Source organism: Ceraceosorus guamensis, assembly GCF_003144195.1.
Source record: "Ceraceosorus guamensis strain MCA 4658 unplaced genomic scaffold IE81scaffold_2, whole genome shotgun sequence".
NCBI classification, from domain to species: Eukaryota; Fungi; Basidiomycota; class Exobasidiomycetes; order Ceraceosorales; family Ceraceosoraceae; genus Ceraceosorus; species Ceraceosorus guamensis.
Window position 1 is genome coordinate 641,995 of NW_020289997.1, and position 22,613 is coordinate 664,607.

Sequence of the window (22,613 nt, forward strand, 5' to 3'; positions counted from 1 at the left end):
GGCGCGCTGCAGGCCTATATGTGCGCGGCGTGGTCCAGAATCGTGAACCCATCGGGCCTGTATTCACGCGATTGCCAGTTGTTCAGCGCTGCCATGCGCTTTCCAAAGTGCCCTGCGTGTGTCTTTCTTTTGAAGGGTGTGGTCGAAGCCTGGACATTAGGGAGTCGGCAGCCATGCAGAGGCTCCAGGCTGTCACTTCAGGATCGGTACAGATCGGTTTCTGCTCGGCACTCGATCATGAATTTCACTGTGTCAGAGAAGTCGTGCGTGAGTGAGTGAATTTGAGCCTGGAAGTTTGTGTGTCCGGCGGGGAATATTTGATCACGTGACTGTCTGGCGCGCTGAGCGGGCTCACCGGAAGCGGGGGCCCAGCGCCTGCCGGAGGGCCGACTTTGTGATGCTGAAAACGGAATCACGAATTTGGGCGAGCGACCCAACCGCCTTTATTCGAGCATTCTTGTCCGACTCTCGAATCTTCCTTGCCCTGTCTTGACTCAGATACCATCACCGACCCGCAATCGTGAAAGACTCGCAGCTTTTGAAGGCTCATTCGAATGTCCGACCGTGCTCAGCTTTGATCCGAATAGGATCAACTCGTGCGAAGGACCCACCCACGGCGGAAGCGACGACCGTCTCATGGGATGCACCTCCCCGCGATTACCAACATCTGACATCTCAGTCCTGAGCACGAGAGCCGAGGCAGCATGTCATCGTATCTGCAATCTGTTCGCTCTTTTGCTGAGCGCAGGGCAAGATCTTTGGTGGCTGTCGGTGCCTTCGTCGGCGGGGTGTATGCTCTAGGCACATATGCGATCTCCACACTTGCCGAAGCTCAGAAACGCATGTCAGATGAGAAACGGGACCGAGAAAAGTGGGTGTCGATGTGCTAAATATGTTGCAATCGGGCTGAAGCAGTACCTCTATCCTTGCGCGGCCGTGACCTCTCTTCAGCCTGAAGCGACGATTCGCTCAGAATCAGGACGATGTCTCCTTCACAGTCTTGGCGCTGCTGCCAACACTGGCTGATCAGCTGTGGTCGAGCATGGATGTGGAGGGCTTGACAGCAGAGCTACAAAAGAGCAGGGTTACTGCTACGCCTGCCCCTCTCGCAGCAAAGGAGGAGATTATTCATGAAAATAGCGAGATGCCATCGTACGCTGCAGCGGCGAGCACAATAAAAGTCGAGGGAGACGACTTTGTCAAACCGCAAGCGGAAGAGATACCGGTAGCTCCGACAAGCAACGACGAGGCATCTGCCACGACGTTCCTACATGGGGCAGCAGCGGCACGTACAAGTGACGAGCAGCCTTTGTCCAGCAGCAAGGGTGGGGTCGAGGGCAATGCTCCAAACGGTAGCCCGTCATACGATGCTGGCTCGGAGGCCACTGATGACGCCGCAGCCTCTGCGCGTCCCACTCTGCCAAAAGGTAACAGTAGCCTGGACTCCATTTCGGAGGTGAGTAACGCTATTGAGTGATCTACCTACCTGTCCCACTCGCAGGCTGCTCGTTGACTCTTTGTCTTTTGGTCAGCCCGCACCCCAGCCTATCAATCCCACCGCTCGTTTGACACCAAGTCCTCAACCGAGCACATCAGCGACACCTCTGAGGTCACCGCCTTCGGAACAAGAAGGGGCCGCCGTGCAGAATTCAGGAATCGATGGCCATGCTGAGGCGTTCGCTCAAGCTATTCATGCCAACGAGGCGAGACCGTACGATCTAGAGGGCAGCGCAGGCAAGGCTCCTATCGTGGGAGGGGAACAGCAGCCGTTCGCCTCACAACAATCGCAGCGTTCGGACACAGAATTGGAAAAGGCGGCCATGCCTTCGATTGCAAATTCAGAGCCGACCGAGCATGATGCTTCGGAGGATAGGCGAGCGCACGAGGCGTCTGCTGCACAAGCCGCTTTGTTAGAGGAGCAGAGAAAAGCAGACGCTGCAGCGGAGAAAAAGGTCAAACTCGAGCTTTGGAACGAGCTGAAGATCGCTGGTGAGTCGCTTCGCCGAAGGTTGTAGTAGTAGGATTCTGACTAAGCACTACTATCATCATCTGTAGCGATCTCAAGGACGGTTACCTCGCTATATGCTCTAGTCCTGCTAACACTGCAGACCTCAATCCAACTGAACGTTCTCGGAAGGAGAGCCTACCTCGAATCTGTATCCTCAATGTTTCCTCTGCCGCCAGCACCCAAGAAGGAAGGAGTACCGCACCGCATCTTGTTGGAGCCCGGAGGACAAGGGACTGGGGCTGACGGTTGGGGCAGATTTGATGACGAACATCAGGATTCTGATGACGAGGGAGAGAGCGCGAATGACGAGCGAGCGAAGAATGGAGCGGAAGAAACCGAGAGGCTCTTTCTCACTTTTAGCTGGTGGTTGCTGCATCGAGGCTGGAAGGAGTTGGCTCAGACTGTGGAGACAGCCGTCAAGGATGTGTTTGGCCCGTAAGTGACGATGCTTTTGGGCGTCCGGTACAACTCGAGCTGATTTCGAACCGGGTTCCCACCTGCCAGACTTGCCCTCAAAGCACCGCTCATGCATGGAGAGTTCATTGAGCTGCTTCGCGAGGTCCGCAGCAAGGTCGAGTACGCAGAGAGATCGTCAGAACGCGAAATGAAGGATAGCATCAGCGAGCTGAAAAGCGAGCCCAGTGCTTTTAGCGGTGTCAGCTCTCTGCGAGGTGGCCGCGGCAGGCGGAAAAAGTGAGTGGCGACGAGAGTGGGAAGCGTTGACCAATGTGTTGAGCTGACCTTCTTCGAGCCGTGCTGCGCGCAGCTTCTTTTCAATCTTGTTTCCGGCGACGGAAGACGAGGAGATCGACGTGTTGCTGCAGGCAGGAGCGATCGACTATGCTGCTCCCTTGTCTCCCAGTCTGAGGTCACTCCTTGACGAAACGCACGATCTAGTCTCGTCGCGAGACTTTAGATCCGTCATGCGGCTCTCTCTCGACCGCGTCTTCAATGTCCTCGACGAATCCTTGAGACCGACGTTTGGCGTGGCTCCTCGAGACGCTCCTAGCAACGTCGTCACCAGCTTGGAAGCTCCTGGCGGACGTTTTCAAGAACTTGGAGAAGTCGACGATGAAGGCAAGCGGGTCAGACTCGCTGCTCTATTCCCGGCCGTTGCCAGACAAAGTCAGCTGGCTGTGCACGCTGTTCCAAATTCGTACGCAGACGTGAGTTTTCCTCTTCCTCCCCCCTCCTTTGGATGGGTGTGGGGCTGAGCGCGATGCGCTCGCGAACAATGCGGAGAATGGGAAAAAGCTCAAGTCGTCTTTGCCCTCTTGTCCCGCAGGCATTGAGCGATCTGAGCGAGCTGAAAGCATTCTCTGCTGTAATTTACACTGGTTGGGATGCATGACTCGACACGCATGGACACGTCTTGAAACACAGTAATGGAGCATTTTTCTCGCACACGTCATCGTGTGATGACTGTACGTCTCGGGATATTGCATAGCTCCACACACGAGAAGCCGTTGGATGGTGCCGCGATCACTCGAGTATCGCGGCCTCTAAGTATAAGTCTAATAGAACCTCGACTCGATCACGCATTCGAGGAGTCAAAGAGTCGAAAACAAGACGTTGCGCATCTGAGAGCGGTGTGAAAATGTATTGTTGTGCATCACTTGAGCCGAGAAGCTTTGTAGACAGGTGGCAGATCGAGGCATGTATGGCCAATGTAAAGAGATTATATAGACTGGAATGCAGGAGTAGCCGATGCGCAAATGTGAGTGATGGGGCAAAGGAAGCAAGAGGAACACGAAAAGAGAGATGACATGTGGGCAAGTGTTAGGAGGAATTCTAAAGGGCAGTCTTTTGTTCTAAGGACGAGGAGTAGCGGTCAAAGTGCGCAGGTGGGTGTCCCAAGGTGCAGCATCGTGCTTGCAATTCAGCGAGGCTTCTCTGCTTCGACTTGCAATACCGCGCGCGACGGCCTGAGCACGCTCGCGCACGATCGACATGACTTCTGCATCGCTTGGACGAGTCGTTCCTTGCGGCTTCGTCTTTTGTTGGATGTTCAAGTCGACGGCTGCTGCGCGAGCACGCACGACGGCCATGACATCCTCAGCATCATCGGCGCGCCGAGGAGCCAGGGACATTTCGTCGAATCGAAGACCAAGGACGCATTCCTGCGCTTCATCTTCGTCTTCAAAGTCCTCGTTATCCTCACCCTCGTCGCTGCTCACGTCCAACGTTTCCGTCGAGCAGTACAAAGGCACAACTCCGTGCGCGCCGTCTTGCTCGGCCAGGTCGTTGAAGGCCTTCATAGCTGCCGCTTGACGACGTGCAGCACGACCCGCTCCGCGACCCCGGCTTCGTCGTCCACGAGAACGCACCCTCTTCATATGGGGAAATGGCATTCCGTTTGGATCGAGCGAGAGGAAGCCAAAGTGCGAAGAAGATGGTGCGCTGCTGGTGATGGAGCCGCAGGTCGTGCTGGGAGTGTTGACCATGCCACCGTACATGCCCGGATGTTGTAGGCCGTGATGAGGGGAAGCGAAAGGGGGGTGGGAGGGGAAAGCGGTGTGAGAAGGAGCGCTGAATGGCGGAGGAGCCGAAAGGCCCTCTACACCAGAATAGTACTGCTGATGACCTGCGTAACCGCGCTGTTGCACTTCTGGCAACTGCTGCAGGTTACCATGCTGAGGCGTGTCGTATGACTGCGGCGGTGGCTGTTGCAATTGTTGAGAGGGGTATGGTGGATGATTGATGTGGTAATGATGACTTGCTTGAGGATGAAAAGAAGGTGCGTCCTGGCGCAACGCATGTTGGTTGCTCTGCCCAGGTGCGTGGTACGGGGCCTGGGGATACTGATATTGGTGCAAGTACGACAGGGACTGGGAGTGCGAGTGGTGCTGATAGACTGCGTTCGGGGTTGGCAATGGCACGCCGGCAGCGCGAGACGGAGGTAGACCGACCGTGCGGGTCGGCGCGCTGCGTGGTGCCCATTCCTGTTGCTGCAAGGAAGGGTGCTTCTGGAGCAGCTGAGCCACGGTAGCGCGAGGTGGCGCACTCGTATTCTTGATAGGAGAGGATGGCTTGGAAGAGCCTCCAAGGCGCACGCCACCCCCAAGCACACCGACATTGCCATTATCATGGGTGGTGTAGTTGAGTGATGATCCGCTCGGACTTTGCTTCTTGTGACCGCCGCTCGACGGGCTCTCACCCGGCGTGGAGCTCGTGACGCTTCCGCTCGTCTTTTTCGCGACCTGTCGCCTGACTGGTGTCGAGCAGTCTCCTTTGGGAAACTTGAAGTCCATGCTATCGGTGCTGTCGCTGCGAGGTACACCTTTCAACGTTTCGTCGACATCTTGCATGGCTGTGATGGTCTCGTCGTCGAGGCCCGCATCGATGAGGCCGTTGACGCCGCACTCCTTGGCACGGCTGCGGAAAGTCGCCTCGCTGTCTTGCTCGAACAGACTGCCATCATGATAGCTTGCGTCCTTGCTATGAAGACGATCCATGCCAGTCTCAATAGACGTGGCGGAGCTGCTACCAGCAGAGCTTGCCTGACTGAACGAGCGAGCTGTGAAAGCAGCGCCAGCAAGACTTTCGCTTCCATCAGTAGATGAGATGGAGTTGTTGGAGGACGTGCTTGAGGTGCGACCGTGAGCGAGTGCTGGGTCACGCAGACTGGCATTGGGATCGACGATGCGAATCGGACGCCCGAGACTTTTGAGGCCGACCCTGTTCGTCGACCCCTCTCCTGATTGGGTTGCCTGGGGAGTCGAAGGCAGAACGCTGACCGAAGGTACAGCGATTCCATTCGATGCTGGGCCAGGCGAGGCGCGATTCGATAAGGCGACTGGCAGCGAGCCCCATATGACCGTCACGGTGGTGCCGTGGGATCCTGAGCTGTTCAGAAGTTGAGCATTTGGAGCGCTGACGGCAAGCGCGGTGCCTGGACCGAGGCCCATTCGAACGGCCACGCAGCCAGGATCAATCCAAAGAGTGAAGGGCTGCAGCTTTTCAGCGCTGACATTGGCGTCCTTGCATGCTTGGACTAGACAAGCATCGATGCCCTCTCCTCCATCGTGATCGTGACAAACTAGTGCGCGGGCTGCCGAACCCTTCTCTGGAGCAGAGACATCCCATGTAGAGGTTGTCACCCTGTTTGTCAGGCTCTGGCATAGGCAGGCATGAAGCCTGTCTCGTGCTTGAGGAGCGTCGCCTGCCAGCAATCCGCAGAGGTGGCCTGCGGCCGCCTCCACCTCTGCCTTCATGCTGAAGAAAGTGGTAGGGAGGTGTGCAGGAGCGCTATTTTGCCACTCAAAAGGCTGCGGAGCTCGATCCTGCTGAAGAGGGGGAGAGCTTTTAGAGTTAGATTGCTGGGGCGCTCCTGCTGCGGAGGAATGGTAGTTTGAGAGGAGGATCGCAAGATTGGTGGCAAGGACTGCGTGCTGGAAGAGGCCATCATAAGGACGAGTGCATGGGCCTGGAAATGTCAGAGAGGGCCACAAAAGGCTCTACGACAAAGGCGCAGTACACACTCACTTGAGGTATGATATCACTGCTTCGCCCTATATAGCTGCTTACACGATGCTGTGCGTTCAAGCACTCTACACCTTCCGCGGTGAATGGGTTGGCGCACAAAAAGGGTGCGAAACAAAAGCGAGGAGGGCGCAGCGGGCGGGCGTCGACGGTCCCGAGCGCTCCATAAATGAAACGGGATTCAGCTGAGTCGCAAGGTTGGCACCGCTTCGGTTCCTGACTAAACGCGGATCGGCGGTGTTGTCTCGTATCCCTGGTGAAATAAGCGATGGATGCGCGGAGCCGCACCGGCAAATGGCTTGTCCAGTTCCAGGTCTACGTCCGTCTGTACGCTGCACTGAAGTATAGCTAAGTGGGGCTCAATTGATGAGACCTGCTGCCGGTGGACCGACGAGAGCAGGTCGTCTCAATATTGCAGACGAGTAAGCTCCTATGCTACCGTCTTGTTTGCAGACGATGGCAAAGCCCTGCGCGCTCGTAAGCTAGCGTGGTGTTGTGCGGGCTGAGATGCTTGAGACAGGTGTTGTGGGAGTGCTCGAGCCTGGAAAGAGGACTGCGACAAAGGGGCTTGGTCACGAGTTCCAGCGACGCCAACTCCGCGCGATCAATGCGACACCGCCGAGCTACGTGATTGACAATCAATGATACCGTTGAGCTCGAGTGGCTTCAAGTTCCTCGCGATCCAGTTTGTCCAGGGATGCGATCGCTTCGACTGACGCTCTGCGACAACCAGCAGGAAAGCAGAATGTGCTCAGAGGTGAAAGCGAATGGTGAGTGCGTAGCCGTGTACCGCGGTCAGCGGAGATCGAGCGGGCTGAGTTTGCTGCTCCGAGCGTAGACTACCGGTATCGAGCGGCCGTCCGCGGGCACGTGGGTTCGGATGATTGGCCAGAGTAGATGGGCCCGGGATGTGCTTAAAGGGGATGCCTGAAAGGTAAAGATTAAACGGAGACGTTGTTCACGAGCTTGACGATGACGACGAGGTGCACGTAAGGGATGGATGCTGAAGTCAAGTGGATGAAGAGCAAGGGGGACGTTGGTGAGGAAGAGGTCGAATGAATCGCGCTGAGTGACGAGAGGAGAAGGAGGTGATCGCGGGAGGAGGTGGTGGACGAAGGGATGATGAAGGGACCTAGGATGTCCGCGTTAGGCTGATGGTTGGCGGTGATGAGCAAGACGGATTGAGCTGAAACATATATACAGAGCAAGAAATGCGACTCCCTCGCATTTTGCTTCGGAAGTTCGAGGTGAAGAGTTTGAGATGGATTGCTGAGTGAAAGCGCACCTGGTGCAAAGACGCTATGCCAGAAGGAGCAGGTACCTGAGGTGGGGAAGGGCAGGTGACGTGCCATCTGCTGGTGTAAAGGGCAAGTGCTGACTGTCCAAGCTGGCCTGTCCAACGACGTAGGTAGATCATCACCAGCTCTACAGTCTGAGTGCATCAGCGACGCTGCATCGCCGCTCTGCCGCTTTGACCCACCACCTACCCCTTACCGATTAAATGCCCGAATCAAGCTCTCATCGCTGACCGTTAGGTCAGTGAGAATGTTTGCTGTTGCGTCCGATCACAGCCCACGCAAAGCCTCCACGATCTCCAATCGCGACGATGCACACGCCCTCACAACGTTCGTTTAGCGCTCACAAGCTCGCAAGACGCTCATGAGCCTGCTTCGGCAGGCGCGTGCACAGCATCTGGCGGCCCGCTCGAGCACAGCATGGCTGCGTGCGGCCGGCATAGCAGGTGCCGGCCCCAATCAGCGCCAGACGAAGGGAGTGCGCCACTTTTCCTCACATCGGGTGGCATCTAGACTTTTGAAGTACAGTCAGTACACCGCATCAATCAACGCAGAGTGAGACGTTGCTCGAGCTGGTCGAGGGGTCTTAGCGTACGGAGAGCGGAGTGCATGGCTTTGTGGGAGTCACAGTGTCTTGAGTGCAGTGAGCTAGCTGTGCGAAAGGCCGGCTGGCTGACGAGCTGCACATTCAAGGGGATGAGGTAGCTCATGCGAGTGCTTGCCACGCTTGAAGGTTACCCAAGCGCTGCACGCGCCTGCGGCTCACAAGCTGCATGAGCTGCCTACGCGCTCCACGCTATCTACGGGCAAGCAGCCAGCGCTGATGCCGAATGCGGAGAAGGGCGAAAGAGGTAGGAAGGGGGTCGGGAAGGGGAGAAAAGCTTCAAGCGGAGCGTTTGGAGGAGAGACTCGAACACATTCTGTTGCCCCGTGCGTCCTCAAGAAGAGTCTCGACTCTGGCTAGCTTAAGACAGCGACCAAGGGGGATTCTCCTTGCACCGTGTATACATCCCAAACTCGTGAGACTCTGCAGCAGTCACACCCATGACTCGGACTTTTAGCGCTCCGCAACCGTCAAGCGGACAAGCAAAATCGTGCATGGCTCCCTCGCAACGGCTGACAATCAGAAGAATAATGAACAAGCACGATCCAACGACAGCAGCGCCCTCGCTTGCTCTGGCGACATCTTCGCGCTTTCAAGGCTAATACGTTGCCTTGACTAGACTTGCACCTCCAATCACAATGCACCCTACCACTTGACTGCACCCTACTCAAGACCAACATGTGCTCGCAAGTGTTTGCTCGGCTCAACTTGGCAACACCAAGTTGGGCCCGATTTCAATTGGAAATCGCGAAAGTTGCTCGCTCTGTTAATATGCGCATGCGCATGCGCTGTTGGTGTTGGTGTTGGTCTCGCTTTAGCCCTATAGCCACGCCGTACCCTTGGCCCGAGGATGTGCGCCTTCTGCGCTGCTGGCTGCAGGGGGTGGCAAGCTTGCGCGCGCGCGCGCGGGGAGCACCGACCCTGAATATGAATGCCACGAATTCAACACGCGCGATCCAAGCAGAGGCCCGCAACGCCGCAAGGGGCCCCCTTGCTGTGAGATTTCCTTTGCAATATGTACCTACAGTACCATACTCCGATTTTCAAACTTTCAGCAACATTGCCCCCCATCTTGCACCGAAGCGCAACTTATTGCAACCCGACGAATTGGCACTGTGACTGGTGGTCGATCGTGTGTGCATGAATGCACATGTGCACAGTGGCCGATTTGACCTCCACAGCGCAGAGTCACGAGTCGCGAGCGAGCGGGGTTTTCTTATGCGTAGAGAACATTCTAGAGCATCCTCGAGAACAAGTGCACGCGGCAAGCCACGACGTGTACCTGGGCAAAGGACGCACGCTGGCGGCCCCCCACTCCGAGTACGAAATTTACGATTATTTTGGATACTCGCGCTCATCAATCAGACTTACCTTGCCAATCGCGATCAAGTAAAAAATGATGTAGCAATTGGAAATGCTCCGCAACCGCAGGTTCCCTCTCAGCATCTTTTCAGAAAAGTGGTGATACCGCGTTCAATACATCTGTTTTCAACCGCAAAGGCCGATCGCTCGCTCTTTACTGTACCGTCCCGCCAGATTATACGACGCGTAGGGTTGCCTGCCTTATGCACCGCCCCTTATCAAACCCCAGGTTCACAATCTCTGCTCGCGCGTCTTGAGAATAATCAAGCTCCATCCAGCTCAACAGTATTCAAACATATCATTCGGCCAGTCTTCAAGCCTAGCAAGCTCGTTTCGTGAAAAGAATCTGAGGAAGGCGGAGAAGGAAAGGCGAGAGAATAGAAGGCTTAACAGATGAGGGGAACAAGACCGACACGCTTGGAGAGAAGGGATCAGCGCGATGAGTAGGATCAGCGTCCCCCTCTCATCATGGCGAACTGCTTCACAGCGTTGGAGGCGTTGGCCCCAGAACAAGGGACGGACGATTGTCTGACTCCCGAGAGATTCAAAATGAACAGGTCGGAGGGACTGTAGGGAGGGAAGCGCGTGACCGTGTAGCAGAAACGAAGTTCGTTGGACAGAGTTGCGTCAGAATTGCGTCTGGAAGAACACAGTCCTTCCGAACGGCAAATGCTGAAGCATCGCACCAAAATTGATCGGGCACGTTGCGCTTTCTAATTTCGCAAGAATCCACCCTTCTTCTTTGAGGCCTGTTGGTACTGTGAATGAATCGGCTGTCTGTGTTAGCTGCTTCCTAAGTGGCGCGGCTTGAGCATCAGAATACTCACACCTTGCTTCTCGGGAGTCAACGGACGACCACTCTCCAGCCGCCTCTTCTTGTCCTCCAATTCGAGGCGCTGCTTTTCCAAAGCGTCGCGCATTTCCCTATGACGGGCATACAGCTCTTCCTCACTGTTGCAATTAGAGTCGAAGGGACGAGAGGGTCAGCAAACGCGCCCGCATGTCGTTTATACAAGCAACACGCACCTCTGCTTCAGCTTGGCCTCCTTCTCTGCGACCTTTTGCTGGAAGACGAGCTTCATCTCGTTCTATTGCGGAGGCAAGGGGCGATGATGTCAGCGCCAGGAATGAGCTGTGCTCCGAGGCGGACGAGTGCGACTCACCTCCATCTTCGCGAGCTTGGCCTCGTGCAAGGCGCGCTCCTCGGCCATCTTCGCAGCAGGGTTGACCTCCTTGAAGACCGAGTGGTCTTGCGTGACACCCATTCCGACCAGCTTCTCGGATCTGTACTTCTCGTACAACGTTGTGTGAGTGTGCTCCTTGAGCTCTTCCATGTGGCTGCGAATGAGCATTTGGCGTAGCTTCACAAAGTCGCAGTGGTCTTCGTTGTCGACCTCGATGACACCCCACGGGTACCCACGTCCTCGCACACGACGTCCGTCCGCTGTGTCAACCTCGGTGTCCGAACCAACAATGGCGAAGGGAATCTTGCGCTGGGATTGAGAAGACGCCGTTCGTCAGCGACGGCCTTTAATGATTAGAGCTCCCCTGTCCTGTGGGGAACTTCGTACAGCAGGCTTCTTGGCTCAAGGCAAGCGTGCGTCGCACGCCCGCCAGAAGCGAGTGGCTAAAGCTACTCACGACAATCTCGTCATTCTCCGCAATGGTCTCCTCGTCCTCGTTGTCATAGATGGGCGCGTAGAAGATTTGAATCTGGTGGTGGTTGATGTCGGCCAAGATTCTCTGCTTGAAGGACAAAATCTCCTCGTCTGTCAAGGTGTCGCTCTTAGCGATGACGGGGATCAGGTTGACTTTTTGATGGAGTCTGCGCATGAATTCGATGTCGATAGGGCGCAGACTGCAAGGTTGGATGACACAAGTCGAGTGAGTGACGAGGGTAAGCGTGCGGTCCCAGCTTGTCGCCGTGTTCACCGCATCCTTCTGCCATGCTCCTCCGATCTGTACACTCACGCGTGACCAGTTGGTTGAACGAAGTACAAGCAAGCATGGACGCGGTTGTCTACCAGCTTGGCGCGGTTGACGCGGTTCTCCTGCTCGAGGTACGCGTCAAAGCGAGATTCGATGTTGTCGACAATGGGCTTCCAGCTACGGGTGATCGCGTTCAGGAATGTGTGAGATGATTCAGACTGCAGGCTATGGGTGCATACAGCGCGACTCACCTCTCATCATTGTTCACAAAGTCACCAAACCCGGGAGTGTCGACCACAGTGAGACGGAGACGGACGCCGTTCTCGTCGATGTCTACGAAGGGTTCACGCCGCGTCAGGAAATTCGGCCATTGATGTGCGACAGAGCGGCCAAAGGCTCACCTGCGCTGATGCTCTCAATGGCGACAGTCTTGGGACGCTCTGCGTGAGGGGGTGGGATTTCCTTTCGGGGATACAGACGGGTATTGAAAAGCGTGTTGATCAAAGTGCTCTTTCCAAGACCGGATTCGCCTGTGCGCAAGTGACCGCGGCAATGATCAGCATGACGTTCAAGGCCAAGAAGAAGGGCATGAGACAGAACAGAAGTGCATCCAGGCACGACCGAATTTGGTTGCGCGGCAGCGTCGGATGTCATCAAGTCATCCTGCTCCAGCCTTCACAAAGAAAGAAGCGCACTTCCAAAGCACCCAGCCTACTCTGTGCCGTCGAGAAGCTTCCAGTACGGCTGGAAGCCCGCAAGGCCGGAAGACCGATGCACGCGAAACGCCCTCGTCGGAAGACTGCAAAACGCAGAGCGACATCCATCACCTCCTTGTACCTCGCGTTCACGACGTTTGCACACCAATCCCATCAAGCATATCGCCGCCCAGCCTTGATCATGGAAACAAAGGTACCCACCGACGACCATAGCAGTAAAGTTGAAGCCTTTGCGGACGCTCTTCCTGTGCACTTGGTTGGGCAAGTTGGCAAATCCGACGTAGCCGTTCAGCTTCTTGCGAGCAGGAGCAGCAGCTCCGTTTGCGGTGATTGTCGACATGTTGCAAGTCGTGTCAAGCGCGATTCGAAGATGGTGCGGAGCTAGATGATTGCGTTGGATTGGTCAAGTGCGTGTGAGGCGCTGGCGCGATGAGCTAGCTGCTTCGATCGCTTCAGGATGCAAAATGATCCCTCTAAAAGAATTCGCAAGGTAGCGAAGACTTCGTGGTGATCGAGGTTGGATGGACTCGGAAGTGGCGAAGGAGGTTGCTGGACGGGGAAGCAGGAACGAATAGCTCGTTCAGTCTGGATGAGATGAATTGAATCAGAAGAGTCACCGAGCCCAAAGAGGTGCGATTACTCACGACTGACACTCCACGACTGCAAAGGCCCAAGCCGCGCGGGTCAAGGACGGATGCTCTGCTCGCCTAGCTAGCTGCTATACAACTCAAGACTTCCTGGCTGGCGCTTGCATGTGCTCCGATGGGAGCGCGAGCAAGCAGGCCAGGCAGCAGCAGCTAGCAGACGACCGACACGGCCGCCGCGACGCTGCGCACGTACACGTACACGCGCCGCAAAGCTGGCAGCTTCAGCAGCAGCACACTCAAACTTCACGCTACCAGCATCGCCGCGCGCTATATAGGGTACTCGCGCCCGCGCGCGCGGGTGATGCGCTGCCAACATCCGTGCATGCATGCATGCATGCATGCAGCATGGCGGGACAGGGCGGATGAAACTGCTGTGACTGCTCGGCTTCCTCCAGATGTGAATGAATGTGCTGCTGGACACCAATTAAGCAGCAGCAACAATCCGCGCGCGCTGCTGGCAAAAGTGCCGCGTCCGCGTCCCATGAACACTCGTCGAGTGCCTTCACACTGCCTACCTGATGTGCACCACTATCCAACGCGCGAGCGAACTCGTGACTGTGTGGTATACGTGCAAAGAACGCGCTCGTGAGCAAGCTGCTGCTGGCGCGCGCTGTTCATCGAATCGTGACTGCAATGAAGACCTCGCGAAGGCTGTCTGTCCAGTCTCATAGGCTTCGATAGAGGGACTTGAATCAGGGCCTCTTTAGGTGACTCAATATACTTTTGAGATGCGAAGCTGGCTGTCTTCGATGCTGAAGCGAAGTCGCTGCGTGATTCAGCAGCAGCTACGACTCTGGGCAAGTCACATTTCCGCGTCCGACGTCCTTGCTCCTTTCACGACGAACAGAAAGGCTTTCGTGTACAGATAGGAGACCGTGACGTTCCAGGTCGGAAAGGAGACTCATTTCGGGACTCGTTCTAATTGGTATGAGTCGTGAGGCCAAGACGCGGTAGCGCACCAGCCAGAGTACTTAGTCAAAGTGCTCACGAAAGGCGTCTCAAAGAAATCTGATCAAAGAACACTCATCGATCTCGTGCGAACAAGGTACAACATAGGAGGAAGGCGCGTGTTGAAATGGATAGGAGGCCAGGCGCACACCGAGCCGAGCTTTGCCGTCGTGGTAGCCGTGTCAACGACGGCGAAGAAGGCCTTGTTCCTTAGCAAGGGATCTGAAAACTCCATCCGGAATGTCGAGCAATCTGTCCGGCGTGTCGAGCTCCAGCACTCTGCCGTTGCCAAGGACGAGAACTCTATCAAAGTCAATGACGGTAGCTAGACGATGAGCGACGGCAATGATGGTGCAGTGGCTAAAGCAAGTTTGCAGCACCTCTTGAAATTCTGCATCTGTTTGCGGATCCATGGAAGAGGTCGCTTCGTCCAGTACTAGCACCTTGCGACGTCGCAATATGGCTCGCGAAAGACTGAAAAGCTGCTGTTGCCCCGCCGACAGCGTCGCTTCGCTTGTGAGGAGCATGGTCTGCAGACCTTGAGACAGCGAGCGCACGTACACATCGAGCTTCGTCTTTGCCAATGCGTCCCACAAGTCGGCGTCCGAATGCTCTCCTTCAGGGTCCAAATTATCGCGCACGGATGCTGCCAAAATGAGAGGATTCTGAGGAATGATGGAAAGAGCATTGCGCAAGCTTCGCGCGGTAACAGAGTCGATGTCGAGTCCGTCCAGCTCGATGGTACCCTCACGCGAGTCCAGCATCCGGAAGAGAGCAAGCAACAGCGTCGACTTGCCAGACCCGCTTCGGCCTACCACTCCAATTCGCTCGCCGGCTTTAATGTCCAGACTGAGGTTGTGCAAGGCGGGCTGCGACGTAGGAGTGTATGCGACCGTGAGGTTGCTGACCCTGATACCGCCCTGAACATCCGCTGGCTTGATCGCTTTTCGAGACTGGCCCGTCTTGAGCGACTTTGAGCTTTCCTCAGGAGGCAGGTCCGCAAACGCACGGATGCGCTCCAGAGCAACACCAGCGATCTCGAATTCGGTGTACGAGATGAGTGTACGATTGAGATTCTGGTCGATCAACGTCGCTTGGACCAGAGCGACACCCAGCAATCCCACTGATTGCGATTCGCGCAGGAGCACAACGATGAGCACAAGACCACAGCTGATGACTCCAGCGAGCAGATTCAAGCTGGTGAGCAGCCAGCGTCGGACGGCCCACAATGTGTAGTAAGGCTTCTGTGCTTGGTCCAGTCGTGCGGTCATGATGCGTTCAAAGGTCGCCTGCCTGCCCAGAGCTCGCAAAGTTGCTAGGCCCGTTTCTGAGGTGGTCTCGCCAAGCGAGGAGACGAGTGGACCCTTTTGGGCCATCTCGAGGCGACGAAGCTGCCTACTTGCCGGCATGTACAGTCGCTGAAGGAAGACGTAGAAGATGGTGATGCCAGCAAATACTGCGAGAAGATAAGGCGCTGGCACAGAGAGCACGATCACTTGGCCAATTAGTAAGCCCCCATTTCCAAACAGATTAGAAGCAGCAAGACCGAGCTCCCAATCGATGGTGAAGAGATCTTGCGAGAATCGGTTGACGACCCTGCCGACGGGATTGACGGAGAAGAAATCCAAGCTCGTTCCCATTACTCCAGCCAGTTGCATCTGATGCAACCTTGTCCCTGCATTGCCAGCACCCCTCACCATCAAGGCGTGCAGCTCGATGGGCAAGCTTGCGAGCGAGACCAGGGCTAAGGAGAGAAAGACCATAATGTACTTGGCAAGCTCAGCCCCGTGCAAGGTCTGACCATCGGGCTGGGCGTCTGCCACTCTAGCCCAGTGTTGTAGCCACACGGGCCAGCCCATGTCTGCTCCGACTTGGCCCATGGTGCCGAGCTGCGAGATGACGAATAGCCAAATTCCCATCGTCTTGAGCCAGAGACCATAGACACCCCACGACACACTACCAGAAGCCATCTCCTCTGTCTTGTCTTCATCTGTCTCGGCTACTCCGGCGGTCGTCTTCTTGGCATCCCGAGGAGCTCGCGTATCGATTGTGGTTGGGCGATCCGTGTCGATGCTTGCACGGATAGCAGCTTTACCTTTGAGACTCAGCGACTCGTACGGAGCTGCCTCTGCCACTTTACCATCTTCGAGACGAACGACAAGCGCAGCAGAAGGCAAGAGGTGCATGGCATTGGTAGCCATGATGACCGTCTTGCCTCGCAGCAGTCCTCTGTCGCCCAAGATCGAGCGCCAAAGATGCGCAGCGGTCTCGGCATCCAGAGCGCTAGTGATATCGTCGAGTATGTATGCGTCTGCATCGGCATAAACACCCCGGGCGACGCTCAAACGCTGTCTCTGACCTCCGGAGAGCGACTTGGCAGGAGTGCGGTCCCGTTGGGGAAGTTGCTGCAGATCCGTGTCGAGACCGCAGGCGTGTAGCGCGGTTGCGTACCTCTCGGCATCCCAAACTCCGTCGAAGACAATGTTGTCACGGATGCTGGCCGCTTCCATCAACCAGCTATCTTGCGAGCAGAATACTGCTGGTTTTCTTGAAAGTGGTAGGTGGGTGGAGCCACTCAAGACATCAGCTTCTCCTAAGCAAGCGGCCAGCAAAGTCGATTTGCCGCTGGAAATCCTCCCGCAAATCATGGTCAGTTTGCCAGCGGGGATGCTGAGGTCGACGTTGATGAGAATCGGCTTGCCGGAACCCCATCCTAGCGTGGCGCGCTCAAAACGCGCGGCTACAGTGGAGTCTACGGGCTCCAACACCTCAATCGAAGAGGCGGACAGATGAGCATCTTTTCTATCAGACACTGGAGTTGCAGAACGCAAAGAGTGTTGACTTCGGTGATCGAGAGTGCCACTGCGCTCCGGTCTTTCATTCTCGCGCAGAAAGCTTTCGATACGTTTGCAAGACGCGAAGGCGGCGAGAATACTGGCGTACTGCTGGCCCAGCTGGAGCAGTGGAGCTTCTAGCAAGCCTAGCGTTGTGAGGGAGGTGAAAACACTATTGAGGTTGAAGCGACGCCCGCCATCGATGGAATCCGCAATGGCGATAGCTGAGAAGATTGTGAAGGACATAAAGTTCATCACGCTATTCGTTCCGCAAACGACGAGGATCAAGCGGCGCAAATAGTCTTTGGCCTTCTCGATCTCTTTGGCACGAGCAGTCAAGAGCCTCTTGGAGATGGCATCTTCGTATGCTGCAAATTTGAGGCCTTTGGCGTCCTTGATGGCAGAAGAAACCAGATTGACTCGAGCGTCCGTCTCTCTGCTCCACGCGCCCTGCTTTTGGCCGATGTTCTCTCCCATAGATGAGACGAACGGCGGAAGAGCGAGGGCGATGAAGATGGCAAAAAGTGCGGCCACAAAGCCCACCAGCGCGAGTTGGGAATACAAGATCCAGAGGCCGACTCCAATCAGGATGAAGCCAGACCAGAGTGTGTGAAGAGGATCGACGCACTTGACGATGCGCTCGACGTCTACAGAAACGAGGTTGGCTGCTTTACCGCCTCCTGTCCGCTTTGCGGCCTCCAGATGCAAGCGCAGACTTTTGGCGTAGATGATCTCGATCAATGCACCGCGCATTTTGACCATCGTCTTTGCAGACAGCCAATAGTATTGCCCGTTGCTAGTAGCAAGGACGAGATAGATTAGCGCGTAGGCGCCAACAAGACCCCACCCATAGGCTGTTGGGCTGTCTGTAGCGGTACCAGAGCTTTGAGCGAATGCCAGCGTCTTGCTGACCAAGAAGGGCTGCGCCAGCGTTGCAGCAGTCACAATGAGTCGAGGAATGATGGGCAAGAAGAGAGAGACGGGAAAGCCGATGGCGAGAGCGTAGACCAGATTGTGAGGTGGAGGTGGAAGACTAGTCTGAGCTGCATCAAGTTCTTCAACATCCCTCATCTCCAGGTCCTCCATCGCGAGCGAAGAATCGCTGTCATTCTTCTTCTTTCCGTTGCTTCTCGCCTTCCACATTTCGAACAATTCAGTCCGGCGAGAGACGGCACGTCTCTGTCGACGTCGTTCCAGGGCAGCGGGGCTGGCAGGCTGCCAAGCATCTTCCATGATGACGCGCAGCGAGTTGCCGCAGTATTCTGGAGCAAGTGTGTCTAGGTCGGTGAGCTGCAAGCCTCTCGTCTTTGACAATTTATAGCCCTTCCAGATGGTAGGATAGAGCCAAAGGAAGAACAGTCTAGAAGCGAAGCTCGCCCTCTCCTCCGGATGCGTATGAGACTATCGGAATGACTGACAAGTCAACACTTGCTGTCCTTCTGCAAAGAAACTGATAAACTCACCGGAATACCGCTCGTATTCTCAATGATGAGCATAAACCCCTTCACCACTACAGTAGCTATGCTTAAGGCGAAGAAAGCGGAGTTATGCACCACGTCGACGTGTGCAAAGGTGCGAATACGACAGGCATCGAAGAGACATGATCCGAAGAGGTACAAAGGGAGAAGAGCATCTCCACGAGCCGTCTTTCGGCGCTCCAGATATGACAGAGGAATAGCAGCGATCTGCACATTGCATTGAGAAGTATTGAGCCAGGTGTGAATGCGCGGCCGCCTCCTTGCTTTGTGCATCTTTTTCACTAGACTTACAGCAGCGACCAAGCTGAGCGAAGCAGCTGGAATGATGGTGCGAGAGTCCAAGGCCGTCGAAAGTTGATTATGCGCCACGACGAGTGCCAGACTTGCAGCGTTGAGCACGGCATGAAGAGTCGCGACTGCTACTCTCACAGTGCCCACCGGATCTACGGATCCAGGCGCTAGATCTTTCTTGGCAGCAAGAGCTGGTAGACGAAAGTGGCAAGCGGCGACGAGGCATGCAGAAGGCAGGAGGGACAGGATGATGTTGCTGAAGTTGAGTGTAAAGTCAAAGTACCGACATTGCGAGACTGGCCCCTGCGACAAAGCGACGGCAAGGCCCACTTTAGCGTTGCGTTTGCTGATTCATACGCCAGGGAACTCACAAAGGCCGCATCCTGGACACACGACATGACGGATGCGCAGGCACAGCTCGCCTTTTCTCTTCGTCCCAATGGTGACAGGTGATGGTGAGAAGTCACACGAGTAGACGTTGCGAGGATGGGGCACCTGATCTTTCAACGAAGACCGCGCCCAGGAGGTTCTTATCGTGTCCGTGTGTCTATGCGGAGCCACACCGCATTGTCATCCAGATCCACACCGGCCCATGACGCTGACTGCGCCAACATGCTAGCCAGTCTCAATCAAAGAAAGCCTCAGCATGCAAGAAGACCCCCACCAGTTGTCTGAGTCTGAGTCTGACGGTCACAGTCACAGTCACAGTCACAATCACAACAATCTGGCTATCCGAACGGGAAGCTGCTGAGCAGCCTTCCAGCCGCAGGAAGCGCTAGGCGGACCAACTTTCATGCAGCGTGGACAGCTCCTCAGGAACAGCAGCCATGCGTCGCAGAGCAGACGCGCAAGGACGTGAGCGTAATTCACAGATTCAATCGCCTCGCGATACGTACGGCATGGCACGGCACTGTGACTGTATACCGGGCACGATCTGCCTGCCACTCCGCTCATTTCACGGGCAGATCGCCGGAAATCGAAGCTCAGCATGCATCTGGACAGCTGGCCGGCCTGGCAATTGCGCTCAGGCTTTCTGGCACGCGCAGGAGTCATCAGAAGCGCAGCAGTCACGAGTGTGAGTGATGAATATATGGTCAGAATACCAAAGATGTGATGCTGATGCTGTGGCCCTTCGAGAGGCGCTATGCGTGCCTCCAGAACGAAGGGGGTGGTGGAGGTGATGTCGTCCATCCATGCATATATCAGCGTCCGACCATCTTTTCTTCCTAAAGGCTGCAAAACCTTTCGCATGAAAGTCGGAATTGCGCGCAGTGCAGCGGGTCTTATGTTTATTGCCCTGTCCCAAAGAGGACACGATGGCGATGACAGCTAGCAGCCGTAGGTGGCCTAGCGCAGGGCATCCTGCGCCTGCGCAATCTTGGAATGCGCAGCCACACCTCTCTAGCGGTCGGCAATGTGAGGAGTCGTAGGTCACGAATGTGGATCAAAAGGCGCGAGTCCACGCTGACTGAGCTGCCAGGGTTGGTCCACACGACCCGCCGCAACTCGCAAGTTGGACTGGCTCGGGTGAGGGAGGAGCATCACTCGCGACCCGAGACGCGGCTCACGACTGCTGGTGCGCAAGGTCCTCTTCTTCGGGCACGGGCTTGCTGGCTTCATCACATTTACCCCGCTGCGCTGAATGTTGCTTTCGGTCCATCAGCCTCGAGTCGCTAGTCGACCTGCTCAGCAGACATGGTCGAGTCAAGATGCGCAGGAGTCCGCAGTCGGCGGTGCTCGTGCACAAGCCTTACTTGACATTCAGAATGACGAAATCCTCGCATGTAAATCGTACATCATGATCAAGGTTCGAGCAACTTCTAGACCCAAGGTCTCGGCATGCAGTGTCTGGTCAGACGCAACACTTTCGACTCGTTCGAGCCTTCAATTCCCAATTTGGATAGTTTGGGCCTGACGTTATCCGGAGGCGTGCCTTGAAATATTTTCGGAGCTAGGTGGAGTAAATCTTTTCACGTGCACACAGCCATGCCACCACTGCAGCGTTTGACATTGCGCTGCGACACCTTACTCAAGAAGCCTCCTGCCCAAGACTGGGCAAGGGATGTCGTAAGATGATCAGAGCATCAGAGGACCAGTCATGCTCAACTGGTTCTGCAATTGCTTGCGTGTTGTCTGACTCCATACCTGATGATCGAAAGGAAGAAGCAGGCTGTTCGACTGCATTGCCGGTGTAGCGACTTGGATTGAGAAGCTCCCAAGATCTAGCTCTGGGCTAGCGTAGAATTCAGATTCTCCCCCCTCCGACCGGATGATCATCAGAGACATAACCATTTCCGCCCTGACTTTGCCTCCGCCCTCGCATCATTGCCATCTCGGGCTCTCGAACGCACCAGGAAGAGACAATAACAAGGTGCGACACTCGCAAGTAATGATGAGACTCGAGCCTGTAGCTGAGCGTGGCATTCATTTGTTAGTAGAGCCAAGGAAGAAGTCTGTCTCGTGCTGGTTAGAGTACACTGGGGATCTGACGGGAAAGACGGCGCTGGCCTTTCGCCCTCACGAAATTCTGGTAATCTCGTGTTCTAGACGACGCCTAGCTTGTGATGGCCTCGTCGCATCATAAGAATGCCTCTCTTCTTCTAGCGCTCCTCTGCCCACTCGTTCTCCTTGCGAATTTGCGCCTCCTCCTCCGGCGTAAAGTCGTTCTGAATGTTGAACAATTTGCGAATCTCCTCCGGAGTCTTGCCCTTGATCATGTTTGCTACCGTCTTGCATCCCACATCCAACAAGGGCTTGATATCGAGGTAGTTGGCTGCCAGAATGATCTCAAACAGCATCTCTTGGTCGACTTGAATGAACTTGGCATCCCACTCGGAAATGTCAGTCGTGCGCTTGCGAGACTCTTCGTTGGCATCGTCTGATGGAGGTGGGTCGCCTCGGTGGTGGGAGCAGTATTCAAGAACCTGGGCAAGAGAAGTCATGACAGGCACGTAGATGAGCATCCCAGAGAGCCAACGCACCGAGGTACCGGCCAACAGCGAGTCGATGTATGCGCGCTCGAGTTTATGTCTCGAATGCGAGACCATGTCTACAGCACTAGCTTGCGCGCTATGCAGATGCTTGGCTCAGCACTCAGCGCTCTGTTCAAGGCCCAAATCCCCACTGCGAGGGTAGCCCGCAGACGAGACGTTCAAGCTCCTAACCAAGGACATCCACCCTGCCTCCTGGCTATTGCGTACCGAAAGCCCGGACGCACCTTCTTCAACACGTTGGCGGAGACATTCACTAGCGGAATGGGCATGTCATCGCCCTCAATATCTGTTCGTGAGAATGTGTGTTTTGCGTGTCAGCCAAGGGGCAACGAACGAGGCTCTGCAGTCGCGTTCGTCTGCACAACGTCCCACCCCCTACACCGTGGCGAGCGCTACTCACCCTCCATCATGTTCTTGATGAGTGCTGAGCGCTCAGCAACATCCTTCTCCACTGTGAATTGCTCGTTGTCCGAGGTTGTAAGAGTGACCATGATGGGCGGTGTGTGTGCGTGGAGTGCGAAGTGAGTGGTGTGTAAGTGCAGGACCGGGAACACTGGACCATACGCAAGCGAGCGACGCGTGAAGAGGTTGAGGCGTCAAGCGAGCGTGAGTGATGAATGATTTGGAAGGGAGTTGGAAGGAGAGTATGATCTTGAATCTGAGATGGTGCATGCATGCGCTTCTCTCCATCGCCTCGCAAGCCGACGTCCATGCAAGCGCGATAGAAGCACCTTCGCGAGCACAGCGACGAGTGAGTCAAGTGAGTGCAGCATGTGCTTGGGCGTCGATCGTAAATCACGAATGCGCCCGGCCGCCACCTGCTGATGATGATGCATGCATGGCGACCGCATGGGCCTATGCGCGAGGCGGTGCGCGCAAATTAATGCTGCCGGCCTCAGCAGCGAGTCGTGAGTCTTGAGTGATCTAACCTGCACTCCGCCAAGTCAAAATAAGTGGTGACTTGTGAGTCAAGTCACGCCTGGCGACGCCCATGCATGCAGCGAGGTCAGACCGCGTGCGTGCGTG

At 55.7% G+C, this 22,613-nt stretch overlaps 5 protein-coding genes across 5 annotated transcripts; 1 reads left to right on the top strand and 4 right to left on the bottom strand.

Annotated features, from left to right (window-relative positions):
• Positions 1–448: 448 nt before the first annotated feature.
• Positions 449–3,411, top strand: IE81DRAFT_319589 (Peroxin-3-domain-containing protein). The gene is made up of 7 exons (XM_025512763.1): positions 449–871; positions 952–1,456; positions 1,533–1,989; positions 2,056–2,443; positions 2,513–2,701; positions 2,775–3,174; positions 3,294–3,411. The coding sequence occupies exons 1-7, from the start codon at positions 705–707 to the stop codon at positions 3,357–3,359; spliced, it is 2,172 nt and encodes a 723-aa protein (XP_025373354.1). The 5' UTR covers positions 449–704; the 3' UTR covers positions 3,360–3,411.
• A 408-nt stretch (positions 3,412–3,819) lies between these two features.
• On the bottom strand, positions 3,820–6,222 carry IE81DRAFT_344248 (hypothetical protein; the record flags this gene model as incomplete). Its single annotated transcript, XM_025515791.1, has 1 exon — positions 3,820–6,222. One exon carries the CDS (start codon positions 6,220–6,222, stop codon positions 3,820–3,822), a length of 2,403 nt encoding a protein of 800 aa, XP_025373355.1.
• A 3,776-nt stretch (positions 6,223–9,998) lies between these two features.
• Positions 9,999–12,987, bottom strand: IE81DRAFT_319591 (putative cell division control protein CDC3). The gene is made up of 9 exons (XM_025512764.1): positions 12,598–12,987; positions 12,082–12,210; positions 11,932–12,013; positions 11,723–11,857; positions 11,393–11,609; positions 10,915–11,244; positions 10,778–10,839; positions 10,579–10,702; positions 9,999–10,509 (listed from the first exon to the last, which is right to left on the bottom strand). Exons 1-9 carry the CDS (start codon positions 12,734–12,736, stop codon positions 10,465–10,467), a joined length of 1,263 nt encoding a protein of 420 aa, XP_025373356.1. The 5' UTR covers positions 12,737–12,987; the 3' UTR covers positions 9,999–10,464.
• A 1,076-nt stretch (positions 12,988–14,063) lies between these two features.
• Positions 14,064–19,290, bottom strand: IE81DRAFT_319592 (P-loop containing nucleoside triphosphate hydrolase protein). The gene is made up of 4 exons (XM_025512765.1): positions 18,966–19,290; positions 18,595–18,897; positions 18,289–18,510; positions 14,064–18,226 (listed from the first exon to the last, which is right to left on the bottom strand). The coding sequence occupies exons 1-4, from the start codon at positions 18,990–18,992 to the stop codon at positions 14,174–14,176; spliced, it is 4,605 nt and encodes a 1,534-aa protein (XP_025373357.1). The 5' UTR covers positions 18,993–19,290; the 3' UTR covers positions 14,064–14,173.
• Positions 19,291–20,984: 1,694 nt separating this feature from the next.
• Positions 20,985–22,484, bottom strand: IE81DRAFT_319595 (putative negative regulator sulfur controller-3). Its single transcript, XM_025512766.1, has 3 exons — positions 21,988–22,484; positions 21,812–21,873; positions 20,985–21,518 (listed from the first exon to the last, which is right to left on the bottom strand). Exons 1-3 carry the CDS (start codon positions 22,076–22,078, stop codon positions 21,195–21,197), a joined length of 477 nt encoding a protein of 158 aa, XP_025373358.1. The 5' UTR covers positions 22,079–22,484; the 3' UTR covers positions 20,985–21,194.
• Positions 22,485–22,613: the final 129 nt, after the last annotated feature.